This window comes from Argopecten irradians, chromosome 3, assembly GCF_041381155.1.
Source record: "Argopecten irradians isolate NY chromosome 3, Ai_NY, whole genome shotgun sequence".
Lineage (NCBI taxonomy): Eukaryota > Metazoa > Mollusca > Bivalvia > Pectinida > Pectinidae > Argopecten > Argopecten irradians.
Window position 1 is genome coordinate 25,576,872 of NC_091136.1, and position 16,095 is coordinate 25,592,966.

The 16,095-nt window shown below is 35.0% G+C and overlaps 1 protein-coding gene across 2 annotated transcripts in view; it reads left to right on the forward strand.

Annotated features, from left to right (window-relative positions):
- Positions 1-4,098: 4,098 nt before the first annotated feature.
- The window catches only part of LOC138317988 (regulator of G-protein signaling 7-like), a 58,744-nt gene continuing 46,747 nt past the window's right edge, over positions 4,099-16,095 (forward strand). The window contains exons 1-2 of one of the 2 annotated variants that reach the window (XM_069259994.1): positions 4,099-5,894; positions 12,215-12,339. In XM_069259994.1, coding sequence (XP_069116095.1) covers positions 12,217-12,339 — 123 coding nt within the window. In that variant the 5' untranslated portion in view covers positions 4,099-5,894; positions 12,215-12,216. Of the gene's footprint in view, positions 5,895-9,565; positions 9,930-12,214; positions 12,340-16,095 lie in introns of those variants that run through there. The other variant, XM_069259995.1, reaches the window with a different exon arrangement.

Genomic DNA, 16,095 nt, shown 5'->3' on the forward strand with positions numbered 1-16,095 from the left:
AAGAGTGCCCGAAGGGAGGTAACTTGTCAAAAATTTATTTTAGCGCGGTTTTTGAAACGCATCTTTCATCTCTAAGACAAGAATAATGTTTGTGTACGAGTTGCAAACACTATTTTACATACTTTTAACGATATCAATTAAACCAACATAAAAATGCTAATTGATTAAAAGAAATCGAAATGAAATTGATGGAATAATTCCATTTTATTCAAATTTATTACTTTCCGTCATGGATCGATACATGTACTTGGCATTTTAAAATTCCGAACAACTATTGACTGTGATATAAAAGATAGATCTACATCCTTTGTAGAGCTTAAAAAGTGATTCGATCGTTAGAGGAGAACATTAAAGATGCCATTTTGCAGCTCTGCCTCATGCACTGTAAAAAAAAAAAGAAAAGAAAAAAAGTGACACCAAAATTTCCCGATACCAAAATGATGGTGATTGGACGTGAGTTTCGGTGAAATGGGCCGAGTTAGAATTATTTAAAGGAAATGTTAACAGCATCTTAAGTGGCGTAGATTATACACCATTTTGTGTATAGCCACGATCGTTAGATATCGGTGGATGGATTTGTGACAGAGGTGTCCCGTTTTTTAATAAGTACACACGCACATATTTTATCACAATGACAAAAGAAATGGACATGGAAACAAGTTTTTGTTTTTTACTTTTCTCCAGCTTTACCTCCACGGTGATGTATATGTTGAAAAAAATCATAATTGATCCTTTTTTTAGGACAAATGTATTGACGGAAGGGCAAAATGGAGTGACGTGTTGATCTAGATGTAAAGTATAGAAAGGAAGGCAGATAAACCCATATAGTTCAATATTTTCTAAAGTTTATAATCATTAATACTTAATTTAATTAAGTAAGTTATGTTCAAGAACATGTTTAAGATGTTTAAGAAGTGATATATATAGGCATAAAAAACCTAGTTTAAACCTTAAAGTTATAACTGTGCTGTAACTGGGCGAACATTTTGACATGTCATTTTTTCTATTGAAAAACCATAATGTTTGATGAATTAAGCTGTGAAAGTTATTCAAATGGCTTCAAATGCACTGTAAAATTGTTGTTTTCTATGCCTTATGTATGTTTAGATGGAAACTTTACTGTAGAAATCATTTTACAATTACTCATAACACTATAAAAATGTGAAATAAAATTGTAGACCACAATTCGGCTTCATGGTCTGACAGTAGGCACCCATTTCACTTCACTATAGATGTTAATACAATGTATGATGTTTTTGGCACTACTTATTTGTACTTTTCAAATTAAAACCTATGCATTGCAAGTTCTGTAATTACAAAAAATGTTGGTAATTTTTTGTGACGAAAGGGATATCAAAAGCTCTTCTTGATTCGTGAGTCTGAAAAATACGGCACATATAACTTTAACAGTCAATTAAAAAGGTAGGGTGAAAGACGGAGTGCCCAGAGAAAAAACCCACCGAAAACGGTCAATACCAGACATCTAACACATATGAGATTCAAACTCAAACTCTAGAGGTGGAAGGGTTTTGTTAATATGTCGAGACATTTTTTTACCCAGAATAATTTTATTCAATATTCAAGTTCAAATGTCTTAACCATTAAATTCCCAACAATTAGTTGCTACATTGCTACGAACATATGTTTCAAACATGTGGGTGTAATTCCACATAAATTTTGATAATTGTTCTTTTGTGATTGTAAACATCTTATTCCGACACATTGAACACTTAGATGTAGAACTAAATCAAAAGACGGATGTGAATCAGATTCTAGCGATCAGTAGTGTTATTTTGGACTGAAGAAGGCCCTATAGTAGCTGAATATATATTCCATAGAAATTTTGATTTTACTTTTTAATCTATTTTGGCCTTTTATTTCGGATTAGTAATATACTAGCTTTATACCGTTTTTACCTCATTATGAATCAGATTCTGATCTATAGATCTATCAGAGTTACTTCCCTTCGTTTTACTCTGTCAGTAACAAACTTTAATTACTGGCAGAAAACATCGAGCTGTCTTCCCATCTACATCTAAATTAAATTGACCACCCTATCAAGCTAAAAGGTCATGTAAATTGAAAGTGCACAGAAAAAAAACATGTATTAAATAAATCTACAGAGTGGATTGCTGACATTTTGAACAAATTGGAACAATATGCGGTGGTAAGGAGCACAGGGATCTGAGAATGTGTTGCAGTGTATAAATATCAATTTGGACCCACCAGAGTGCGTATAGACCATTTTAAGATGTTTTATGGGTCTAGATCATAAATAGTTAAAATTGTATTCTATACTCTATGGGCAACCTGGTGAGTACAAATTGATATAAACTGTAACTAATTCTCAGACCCCTGCGCTATTAGCGTCTTAATGTTCTACACAACACACGACACGAGGGTCTTTTATTATGTTGATATTGTTGTGTTATTTGATGTTGTTGACAAATCTGGTTGTTCATCTTCGTATCATATATTTCTGTTTTATTGGTGTCTGGCTTATATGGGTCCTAGATCACCAGACAGAAAGAACAGATAGTAGCGATCTTCACCCAAATATAAAAATATAAAATATGGCAAGCTAAAATGAATCTTGACTTTTAATATGACGAAGACTTAAGTCAAGAACAAACTTTCTTCTTGTAGAGAAATCGTGGGTCAGAAAGGATATATTGGTTAGGTATGCAATGGTGTCGTCTGTATGGGTCATTGATGGTCCAAACCTATTTTTGTAGCGTCATTCGTAGGCTCAATATTAAAAGAAGTCAAAAGTTTTTATGAAGCATTTAATTTATGGATATTATGCTTACTAAGAAATTGTGTTTTGTCTGAAGAGAAAAAAAAAAGCTGATAGTGCCGATGCGACTTTCTATCCCATTCCACGAACAAAACTTTGATGATCGCCAAATTCTGCTGACTAAGGTTGAAAAAAACTAAGGAAGTTAAGATTAACTTATAGCAGCACTCGATATTATCGTGATTTACATCTTTGATGAAAGTAAATACTGCTAATAGGCCATTTGAAAATTAGGCTCACGTGACCTCATCTAGTTGTTTTTTTTAATTAATTAAACCACTAGACCAACGTCATTGAAATAATTTGTAATTAAAGTTCGATGCTAAATACATAATTATGTACATATATGGAGTTTACAGAATAAATAACGAACATTGAATATTAATTGGATAGTAATATATTGGGTCTCAAATAAGATATAGAAGCATTGTGTTTGTATATTTGTGATATTTTCTTCAGCTTATATTAAATGCATGGACAAGAAGGATGGAGGATATCTAGAGGTCCCAGAGGAGAAAACACCAACCAACATAAATAGAGTACCTCCGCACATGCCCCGCGTTATATATTTGGACATATCTGAGTGTTTATAGAATGCTTTCAGGCGTGTTAATATGGTCACTGATTAAACTTTGATAAAGTTAATAATTTTACCAAGTTCTAAGTGTACAGTGGTACAGATCTAATACTAATTTTATCAAATAATCTAGCCAAAAGAGAAAAAACAAAACAAATTGTTCTATGGGTACTAAGATCACTCCACATGTTGTGTAAGGAATCGGATAGGGTACAATAGTCATTTATTAAAATCAAATCTTAAAATCTGTACCGCCAGTTTTAATTGTATAATGTCGCCGACGTCGTACACCGGATATAGGTATTTAGGGCGATGGGGGTCAGACCGACAAATAGGTACGTTTTAAAAAGAATAGCACGGTTTTATGTATATATTTCTATTGTCGTTTCATAGCACCGATCATCGCAACTTCACAGCAATAGTTTCCCAATAGATGAATATTATGTCCCTGGTTGTACATAGTTTTCAGCATAAACGAAGATATACGGAATTCACATGGTATATATCACAAACAAATAGGTGGAGTAAATAGGAATGTTGTTAGAATTAAATTAACATAGACGATATAGGATCGTATAGTAATTGGTTTCTCGTGCGTAAAGTAACAATTTGCAGAATCTAAGCAAAATTGTCCATTTTCAAAATGTAATGATTCAAAATCAGCGATAAATAACTTCAGTTTAATTGAGATGCATTAAACGGCAAAGTTTCTCTATAAAATGAAATGGTGTTTGTTGCTGATACAAGTAGCAAAACTATAAAAGGGTAACGCATTGTCACTATTTGTTACCGTGTTGTTTTTACTGTGTTGACATCGTGGTCTATTTGCTACGTTTTACGACTGAAATGCTAAACAAAACATGTTTATGTGCTATAAATGTCTCTCTCCCTGGTTCATCTTTTCTATATCGACCCAGAATCGGTAACATTAGTGTTTCGTTGTCCCGGATAATTACAATTTGTAATAAGATACAACGATAACAATACATTTCCTGTGACTCCGGGATCTGGACACGACACCAGTGAAGTTATTTTGTGATGTTGTGACCATCTTCCGAACAAACCAATACAGATAAGAAAATGATCAGAAGCTCGGGTATTTTTTCTTAGATGGGTCAATATTGGCCCACATTACAACAGAATGACAAGTGGCCACGCATACCTTATCTCACCGCTTAAATACGGGAAAACGCGACTAGCATCCACATCATACGGTAGTTGCAATATAAACAGCAGCATTGACGTATTTATTGAATATACTACTTAATTATTGGGTTTGGGGGCTGTGTGATCTGTTAACCACGGTTATAATCAAAGCAATGCAGCAAAATGTAATAAAATCTTGGAAGTATGTGCCCCAGCCGTATCATCTCAGTCAGTAGTGCTGTTTGGAGAGCAGACAAGCGCTTCACATCCAGTCCGTAATATCGATCTCACACAGACGAAAAAATCAATTGAAGTATTGTCCTGCAGTCTCAACAACGGAGCTATGTTGTCATGTATGCGATTTAGAAGCTGCAGTCATGCAATCATCAGTGATAATGTAGATGGTAAGTATCTAATTAATTTTGTGCTTTTTAAAATGAAATTCAGTATTGCATATTTTTTGTTTTTATTATTCGCACACGCAGCTATATGCGAACGCACCTGCATTTCCTTACAGCCGTTCAACCAATCAAACGCCAGTATTGATTTCAATATTCAAAATGGCGCTTCTGTAACTTTGCATGTGCCTGGGCATTTAAAGGTTAATGAAAACGCACAGAAGACACCACGGAAATATTGAAAATGTTTCTTATCAGATTGATGATGATGGGGGTGCATACATTTTGTAAATAATGTCAAGACGACGAAGCATATAGCTCCTACACTGTTTAGTATGAGACGACTATAAGATAATAGCCAACATCACTTCAGCAGCAGCAACTAACATCGTCAGTAGCAGGCAGAGGCTGGTAGCATACTGGATAAGCAGACGCTGAATTAGAATGTTACAGTGATTGATCGGCAGAACTGCACAGCTCGTACAGTAGTGTTACAGTATGGTAGTGTTAGTACTGCTCCAAGACTTCACTCTGTACTACCCATCTATTTTGTTTGGAATTTAAACACCAATACAGATGGCAACAGTGCCAACAGTCGACTACTGACAATATGTAGCCTGTCTGGCTATCGGAGTGGTTTGTTGTTCTCGGGTTTAATAGTATGTGATGGATGTATTTCCTCAATACGGCAAACAAAGAGGAGGAATATGTTTAATGTTGAACCGTGAATATTTTACAAGTACTCGCATATAATCATCGGATTGACGGGGGAGCCTTGGTAAAAACGCCTCCCGTTTTTTTTAGTTTTGTAAGGAGCTCCTGTGTTCCAAAGCTAGTGATAATTTCCTGGTCGGGATGTCGTCTGGTTGATTTTTTGCTATAATAGATTGGCCTTTAGGAGCAGCACCATCAACCTACCCTGTGCTGAGGCAGTGAGGAGGGAGTATATTCACGGAGATGACTTCCCTCTAAAAAGGTGAAGATTTAGATCTATTCCTCGTTTGCTTTTCACGGTCCTTTCAAATAATGTATTGCCTGTTTTTAAAAGGAAAACGTAAAGTGTAGAATTCCTGTAGAGTCATTGAATTATGTTGAGACGTACCATTATCAGTAGAGACAGTTTGGTGAGGAATCTGGGTTCCCTAAGTCAATAATAGTGGCTTTTCACCTCTCTATAGCACATACTTTAAACCTTTTAAAACGCTAGCTGCATGCAATGTGAGGTTTTGATGTAATTATGTGTATGTTGCTTTGTAGCAGAGAGCAACTCTATAGATGTGTATCTGATGATCTTCCCTTGGTTTGTTTACATGCATGCCTGCCCAAACATTTAAAGCCTGTGTATATATATCCTATAGCTGTGTACTTGCTATATGTACTTCCTGAACTATATCATATATATTCCCATCCTCAGCAGGGCTAAATCTAATCCTTACATCTTCACAAATACTTGAATGATTTTTGTTTAATTTTCTAGAACTTTAATTGAATTGTATTTAATTTCAATTATTGAAAATTTAATTATACAATATCATATTTATTCCCATCCTCAGAAGGGCTAAATCTGATCCTTAAATCTTCACAAATACTTGAATGATTTGTGTTTTAATTGTCTAGAATTTTAATTGAATTGTTTTGAAAAAAAGTAATATGTAGCACTTTTTTGGCTAGTCCAGTATTTTAGTACATCAATACCAATTATTCCTAAATAAATACAGATGAGGTTACATAATTTCATTCTACATTTCTTATAATTCTTCTGAAATTTGGCTTTTATATATTGACAATGACATTTTACACAAGTACCTGTATAGATCGTTGTATTGAAATAATTGTAATTATGGAAGTGACATATTTGCCAAAACTGAAAATGAGAAGTATTAATGAAGAAAAGAAAAAAGTGTCTATTGTTTTTTTAGAAGGCTAATAGGTATTGTTTTTTTAGAAGGCTAATAGGTTGTTGACCTCTGTGAAATTAAATATAGATGTCAGGATTAAAGGTGTTCTACATCAGCTGTTATCAACATCTTCCATATATAAGTATGATGACGTCTATTGATGCTTGTTTCTACATCTCCAATGTCAACATTTGGTCATATGATGACGACAAAATTTCATCATATATATAGCAACCTTTTAGGTTTAGGAGGGAGGAATAAACTAATAAACCACTCATTCAAAATCAGATATATATACCTGATATATATACACATTACTGGCACATCGTGGCTGCAGTTCCCAAGCAGTTGAGAAACTTGTACATGGGAATCTCATGGGCCAGTTGAGAAACTTGTACATGGGAATCTCATGGGCCAGTTGAGAAACTTGTACATGGGAATCTCATGGGCCAGTTGAGAAACTTGTACATGGGAATCTCATGGGCCAGTTGAGAAACTTGTACATGGGAATCTCATGGGCCAGTTGAGAAACTTGTACATGGGAATCTCATGGGCCAGTTGAGAAACTTGTACATGGGAATCTCATGGGCCAGTTGAGAAACTTGTACATGGGAATCTCATGGGCCAGTTGAGAAACTTGTACATGGGAATCTCATGGGCCAGTTGAGAAACTTGTACATGGGAATCTCATGGGCCAGTTGAGAAACTTGTACATGGGAATCTCATGGGCCAGTTGAGAAACTTGTACATGGGAATCTCATGGGCCAGTTGAGAAACTTGTACATTGGAATCTCATGGGCCAGTTTGAATTGTCATGTTCATATTATATAGTAAGCTTATAGTAGTTGGGTAATCTGATGAAATAAGATATTTTGAACAAAAATATAAAGGGAAATTAATTATTATGACTCATCTTACAATTCTAGACATTTTTTGACATTTACTATCACGATACAATGGATTATTCTGTTTTATACAAAGGATTATTCTTTTTTATGCAATGAACTATTCTTTTTTTATTTGTGACTTATGAATTCAAGTTTGAATCTACTTATGGAGGTTTTTAGCTAACTGCTATGATAATGGACATTACACACTGTATATGCTGTCATCTGTTACCATCAATATAAATTTTACATTCTAGAATTGTGTAACCTTAATTATCTTTATCGTACATACTATTTCACTTTATAAGCCAACTTCAGCTGAATAAGGCACACATGTGTTGCAGTTTTGTACATGTATGATAAAAGTCTTCCATTTGTATTACAGAATCTTACACTTTTAAATAATATTTTTTACTAATACGGTAACGTGCATATATTTGCTGAAACTTCTGTTGCTATTATTAACTCATACACGTGATAGATCTGTAATTAATTCTATCTAGGGTAACAAGCCTTATACATAAAATATACAAGTTTGACTGTACTGAATGCACTCTTTGCATGTCTATTAATCAGTGTTTAGTAATAAGTGTACATAATTTATAGTAGTGTGTAATATGGTGAGTTTAGTATGTATCCCAGAGGTGTTGTTATAGGGAAGAACTGGAGTAGGAATGCAATGAGAATGTGATTAAAAACCCCTGATAAGGACATTTATGTGCTCTTTACATGCATCTTTTATAAGTCCTATTGTTTCAGCTATTGTTCTAGGTGATGCTGAAACATGACAGTAAAAGTGGTTTTATAATCCTCGTAAAAATCTGTTCTAAAACTGTATCAAAGTTCATAGTCTCAACAATAAAGAAATTTCTTGTTGTTACATAATAAATCAAAATTATCATTTTTAAGAGGAGTTCTGTAATTCCTTTGCAAAATTAGAAAATTCTTTGTTCAAATGTCAAACATTGTTATACTCTGTTAAACACTGTTATACATAATCAAACGTTATTATGCATTGTCAAATGATACACTAGTACTGTCAAATATGTGATACATTATCAAACATTGTTATACATAATCAAACGTTATTATGCATTGTCAAATGATACACTAGTACTGTCAAATATGTGATACATTATCAAACATTGTTATACATAATCAAACGTTATTATGCATTGTCAAATGATACACTAGTACTGTCAAATATGTGATACATTATCAAACATTGTTATACATTGTCAAATAATACATTAGTACTAAACATTGTTATACATATGCAGTAATCATTGTTTTATGTAACATATTGTATCATGTATTTAATAAGTACATGTAGTTATAATACAGTTCTATGCTGAACAGCTATGTTTTATTATGTATTGTATGTTTGAGTTTTACATCGACAACTAAGGTAATTTAGGGCCAAACTGAAATATGATAAAGTCTATTGATAAGACATTATAGATATTTGACATACCTATTTGTTTTCTGCACTTCCATCCAGTAAAATGTAGTTTAAATATAGTAAAATCATATCAAATCATTTTATAGACTTTAGGCTTTAAAGCCCATGAGTACAAACAAATACATTGTAGTGTAATAGTTCCATATATATACATGTATATGTGTGTGACACTTATAGAACCTCTAATTATTGCATCTTCAGAAAGAAACATGTAATTACTAATGGTGTGATTAAAAAAAATCATTCCTTACCATTAGCTTTTTATAGTTGGTTAAAAATTGATGTATCTTCTACATGCATATATACTATACATATGCCACACATCCAAACAATATATATATATATATAATGTATAAACGTTCTCTTTTGTTCCATTGAATTTCACTTGTAAAATTTTTATATTTATGTTGATATTTTGCAGAGCACACATTCAAATTACATAATAATCATTGAATATTTCAAGAAATAAGATTCATAAAATCCTAACTAATGTAGTACCAGTGTTATATTACATGCAAGACACATATTAGTGATTTGAATGAATAAAACCTCCAGGCAGCTGCCTGACTACTCCTATAGACATGTGTTACGAAGGCCACTTACTTTCCGGGGGGGACAAGCTTGTATGTTTGTTAATGAAGAGAGAGAGGTAGCCATGTTTAAGTCAGTTGATGCAGAGTAAATTGAATAGTTCACATGGTACTGCGAGTGATGTTCATTTCTGAAGTGATTTGATTTTGGATATTGCTTCACATATCTTGTTTGTAAGTGTTTGAATTACTATATCTGTGATATCTTTTGGAATTTTCTTCATCTTGGGTTTATGATTTATATTCAAATGATCCCCAGTAAGTGCAGAGATTTATGTCTTGCTCAGCCTCTCTTGGAAAGGCTCATTTTGATAAACTTAAAGCGTGATAATAAATTAAAATATATGCCTGAACGAGTATAACTGGTTTTCATTTAGAATCAAGTTTGAAGTTTTGGATGAATTAGTTCTAATACATTGTGCAAAAATGAAACATCTTTTGTATAAGATGTTGCTTAAATTTCTGAAAGTATTTACAGATTCCTATGATATATAAGTGATATGAAGCTATTTTATAAGTGATTTTATATGATTGGCCTATGATATTAGATGTAATAAATATCTGTTTGACAAGCCATTCATAAAACATTGACATTGCTACAAATGATAACATCCAGCCTCATTCAAGCAACATGTACAGTGTTATATTTATAATTACTTCTATCTTGTATATTGCAAATTTTAGCTCCCACTTACTAAAGATCGTGTGTAAGCTTTTCATATTGTAATTATCTATCAATTTGTATGTCCAACATCAATGCTTCCCTTTGAAAGATTTCTTCACTTAAACCAAAAGGCTCATAGTCCTAACAAATTGGGTTACCGTAAAATGCACAAGTGTGACCTTGATTAAGGTCACAGTGATCAAATAACCATTTATCTCACAGGGACCTGACACGATTTTTTTTAACCAATAGTATACATATATATATTATAGTATCAAGGGTATGAACTCGGCGGTCAAGAAAAACAGACCTATTTTTTCAAAACCGTGATTATTTTAATAAATGGGTTCTATACAACATTGACGGTATCTTTCCCTGTCCGGTCGAAATGTCGTCTCAGCTCTAATGGGCACCTCAAAAACCAAGCCAAAATCACGAAATCTACGCATGTGGTAGTAAACAGTACCCATAACTGTGTTCATCCACAATCTCCTTTGGAGGTGTCCTGACCCGTACTTTGTAGAAACTTAATTTAAACATCGTGTAGCTCACTTACTTTAACCGTCGCCGCCATGTTCATTTTTCTCTCGGAACACTTCTCGACTTTACATATCGTGACTACATTATGCAAATTATGTAATGTTGTGCTTGTGTGTAAACTTGAGGAGCGTTCCAAAGAACAAATGAACATGGCAGTGACGGTTAAAGTAAGTGAGCTACACGATGTTTAAATGAAGTTTCTACAAAGTACGGGTCATGACACCTCCAAAGGAGATTGTGGATGAACACAGTTATGGGTACTGTTTACCACCACATGCATAGATTTTGTGATTTTGGCTTGGTTTTTGAGGTGCCCATTAGAGCTGTGACGACATTTCGACCGGACAGGGAAATGTCTACCTAGCATATTTTTCGTAAATTACCTGATTCATCAAGCCATAACTTCGTCAATACTTGGCCAATTATGTTCATCAAGCACTCAATGGAAAGATAAATTATTTCTCTTTAAGGTAAGATATCTGTCAATGTTGTATAGAACCCATTTAATAAAATAATTACGGTTTTAAAAAATGAGGTCCGTTTTTCTCGACCGCCGAGTTCATACCCTTGATACTATAATATATATATATGTATACTGTTAGTTTTAAAAAAATCGTGCCAGGTCCCTGTGATTTATCTTTGTAAACAATTTCCTCCCAGTAACAAAATTTGGAAAGTATATATTTGCTCATCTGAATGTCTTTTATCTACACAATATTTATTTGTGTAAAATGAATGACTTTTTTTTTTTAATTTTACACGGATAACAGTGATTACAATGTTTTCAGGAACTTTGGATTATTCTACCACCAGAACTGATATTTACTTTAATTATGATAGACGCTTAAAGGATATTAAACAATAAGACAGAATGGAAATGTAGGATCATTACTTCTGAATTTCTTTGACTTTAGTGGTTGATGTTACTATTTGTATAAGTAAATCAAAGTAGTAAAAGTGATGTTGGCAATGCTTTTCTGCCAAATGGATTTGTAAAAGGAGCAGGTTGGTGTGCCTTGTACATAGTGTAAATTACGATTTCTGTCACTCAGCTGATGGGGAATGCCTTGGCTCTGTCAGTAGAACCATGAATTGTCACACTGGAGCCCCTGGTTCATTTCCTTCTCATGGCAATGTGTATTTTCCGGAGTTCTTCTAAAGTTGACATTGAAATATTTTACTGCATAATGTTTGCTTTCACTACATACAATGTTTATAAACACAATGTAGACAATGTTTTTGTTCAATTTTTCAGGAATGGCGCTCACTCCAAAATATAAACCACGAACGGAGAGCCTGCCCAACACATTGTCCAGTGCAATGTTTGGGAATGGGCAGGCCAACCCAGAGGATAATCCAAATTACCTGGTTTACAAAAAGGTAAGCTGCATTTCATATTTATATACTCAAATATGTTTCCTCTATTTCTGAATCAAATTTTGGGGGGGCTTCTTCATGACATGATGATTCTGGGAAAATGCAATGATTTAATGGGATTTTTTTTGGCAGAAAGTTCTTCTTTGCAGACAAATTACTGTAAATTCTATACAGAATTAACTTTGTGTCATCTGCTTGTCTTATGTCTTCTTTCAACTCTTGTTGTTGAAAGATTTTTGTTTTTTGCTGTAGTCAATGTAAAGAACCTTGTGGAGACTCGTTATTGGATTGATGTGATCGAATCCATGCCACATTTCTAAATTTAAACACTTTGGTTACTTTGCATAAATTCGAGAAAAAGTGCCATCATCAGAAACCCAAGCAAATAAAACACAATCAAATCATCGTCAAATAGCTTTTTCTAGTGTCCAATATCTGGTGCTACTTTGTTGGTTCTTATTAAGAACACTATCATTGATATATATGTATCTCAATCCTATCTGATTTAAGTCAATGTATCTCTATTTTTCCTCTGTTGCTTTGCGACTTGTCTTCTTGAAGTTTTTTCTTTCTATTTTATTAGGTCATCTGACCCGAAGGGTCAGGATGACCTATAGTCGTCATGTTTCGTCCGTCGTCGTCCGCCGTCCGCCGTCCGCCGTGCGCCGTGCGCCGTCCGCCGTGCGTTAACATTTCACATTTTGAACTTCTTCTCAAGTTCTACCGGTGCGATTTAGCTGAAACTTGCATGAAATGATCGTGACATGGTCCCGACAAAGTGTTGTTATTTTTCGGGTCGATCTGAAATCCAAGATGGCCGCCACAGCCGCCATCTTGAAAACACATTTTGAACTTCTTCTCAAGTTCTACCGGTGCGATTTGGCTGAAACTTGCATGAAATGATCCTGACATGGTCCCGACAAAGTGTTGTTATTTTTCGGGTCGATCTGAAATCCAAGATGGCCGCCACAGCCGCCATCTTGAAAACACATTTTGAACTTCTTCTCAAGTTCTACCAGTGCAATTTGGCTGAAACTTGCATGAAATGATCCTGACATGGTCCCGACAAAGTGTTGTTATTTTTTCGGGTCGATCTGAAATCCAAGATGGCCGCCACAGCCGCCATCTTGAAAACACATTTTGAACTTCTTCTCAAGTTCTACCGGTGCAATTTGGCTGAAACTTGCATGAAATGATCCTGACATGGTCCCGACAAAGTGTTGTTATTTTTCGGGTCGATCCAAAATCCAAGATGGCCGCCACAGCCGCCATCTTGAAAACACATTTTGAACTTCTTCTCAAGTTCTACCGGTGCGATTTGGCTGAAACTTGCATTAAATGATCCTGACATGGTCCCGACAAAGTGTTGTTATTTTTCGGGTCGATCTGAAATCCAAGATGGCCGCCACAGCCGCCATCTTGAAAACACATTTTGAACTTCTTCTCAAGTTCTACCAGTGCGATTTGGCTGAAACTTGCATGAAATGATCCTGACATGGTCCCGACAAAGTGTTGTTATTTTTCGGGTCGATCCAAAATCCAAGATGGCCGCCACAGCCGCCATCTTGAAAACACATTTTGAACTTCTTCTCAAGTTCTATTAGTGCGATTTGGCTGAAACTTGCATGAAATGATCCTGACATGGTCCCGACAAAGTGTTGTTATTTTTCGGGTCGATCCAAAATCCAACATGGCCGCCACAGCCGCCATCTTGAAAACACATTTTGAACTTCTTCTCAAGTTCTACCTGTGCGATTTGGCTGAAACTTGCATGAAATGATCCTGACATGGTCCCAACAAAGTGTTGTTATTTTTCGGGTCGATCTGAAATCCAAGATGGCCGCCACAGCCGCCATCTTGAAAACACATTTTGAACTTCTTCTCAAGTTCTACCAGTGCGATTTGGCTGAAACTTGCATGAAATGATCCTGACATGGTCCCGACAAAGTGTTGTTATTTTTCGGGTCGATCTGAAATCCAAGATGGCCACCACAGCTGCCATCTTGAAAACACATTTTGAACTTCTTCTCAAGTTCTATTAGAGCGATTTGGCTGAAACTTGCATGAAATGATCCTGACATGGTCCCGACAAAGTGTTGTTATTTTTCGGGTCTATCCAAAATCCAAGATGGCCGCCACAGCTTCCATCTTGAAAACACATTTTGAACTTCTTCTCAAGTTCTACCTGTGCGATTTGGCTGAAACTTGCATGAAATGATCCTGACATGGTCCTGACAAAGTGTTGTTTTTCGGGTTGATCTGAAATCCAAGATGGCCGCCAAAGCCGCCATCTTGAAAACACATTTTCAACTTCTTCTCAAGTTCTACCAGTGCGATTTGGCTGAAACTTGCATGAAATGATCCTGACATGGTCCTGACAAAGTGACCCCATATGTAATTAATTTTACTATTGCCAAGGTAGTCAGATGACCGTTGTGGCCCTTTGGGCCTCTTGTTTATATTTATGTTGTTACATTATATCACGGTACAGGCCTCATTGCTCATGTTATGTTGGCACATCGCCACTTTGCAAGTCCTTGCCATAGATTGATTCCTAGGTGCTATAAACTTGATATGTATTTGTGATGGTGGCAATTTAAGTTTTCGCCTGTGTTTTGAAGTTTTCATATGATATATACCTAAGGTACTAGGAAATATTTAAAGTATTCATTTCAAAATGCTATAATTTTTATGAAAACAACACGACTTACAGTTATGAAGTAGTGTGAAATAGTTATACATCATGACTTGTCTAAACCTGATGTCACGGGGACCAGAATATTTGGCCGGTATAGCCTGGTTTCTGGATTATACAGGTTTTGATTGCTATAAATTAAGAAGTAAAATGCTGTATAATTAAGTAGGAATCGACAAGGATGTATAGCCTGGTTTCTGGATTATACAGGTTTTGATTATTATAAATTAAGAAGTAAAATGCTGTATAATTAAGCAGGAATCGACAAGGATGTGGAATAGACAAGGATTGGTTTTGACACGTTATACTGAAGTAAAAGCTTGTGTTCTTGTCCATAAGGTATATCCATCATGGAAAAAAAAAGAATGAAATTGAGTAATGTAATTTGTATCTATCGGCCATATATCATTGCATGGTCTGCCAACATATGTTAAAAATCTTTGCCGTATGTTTTTAGATTTATATTTAATCTTTTTTTTAATATTATTATTGATATCAGTGCGTCAGACCACTGGGTGGGTTTAGGATAGGTTATGGAGTGCAAAACCCTGATGTGAATACTTAAATCGTGCTGATAGTTACGCTGTGATGTTTGGGAGGGGGTGGGGTGGGATTATTGGCTATGAAGTTGGGGTGTGGGAGTGAGGGTGTGAAACTGTGAAGTTGGTGGAGAAATTTTTAGTTACTATGTTTAACATTTGCCCTTCATTCTCTGCGCACTAGTATACTAATCTAGGTGACATATTCTATATGACATATTCTATTATCTATTATTTCTAATGCTAAATATAATTTGACAATTTTCTTTGTCCACACAGTTGGAATTACTTTCTTGTCCCATAATGCTAAATATAGATAGAGAGTAGTTATCACCTGTTATTGTATAGACATGGAGACTAATGATACTTTGAGCAGAAACATATACATATATGTCTAATAATGTTTCTGCTTTGTGTGGCGACCCCTTTTTGAGTAACTTGGCACAATGAGGCTATAGCAAGTTACTGATAGACCCCTGTGGGTTATAACAGTAAATAATCTAGGTAGGCCTGATCAGATCTTTT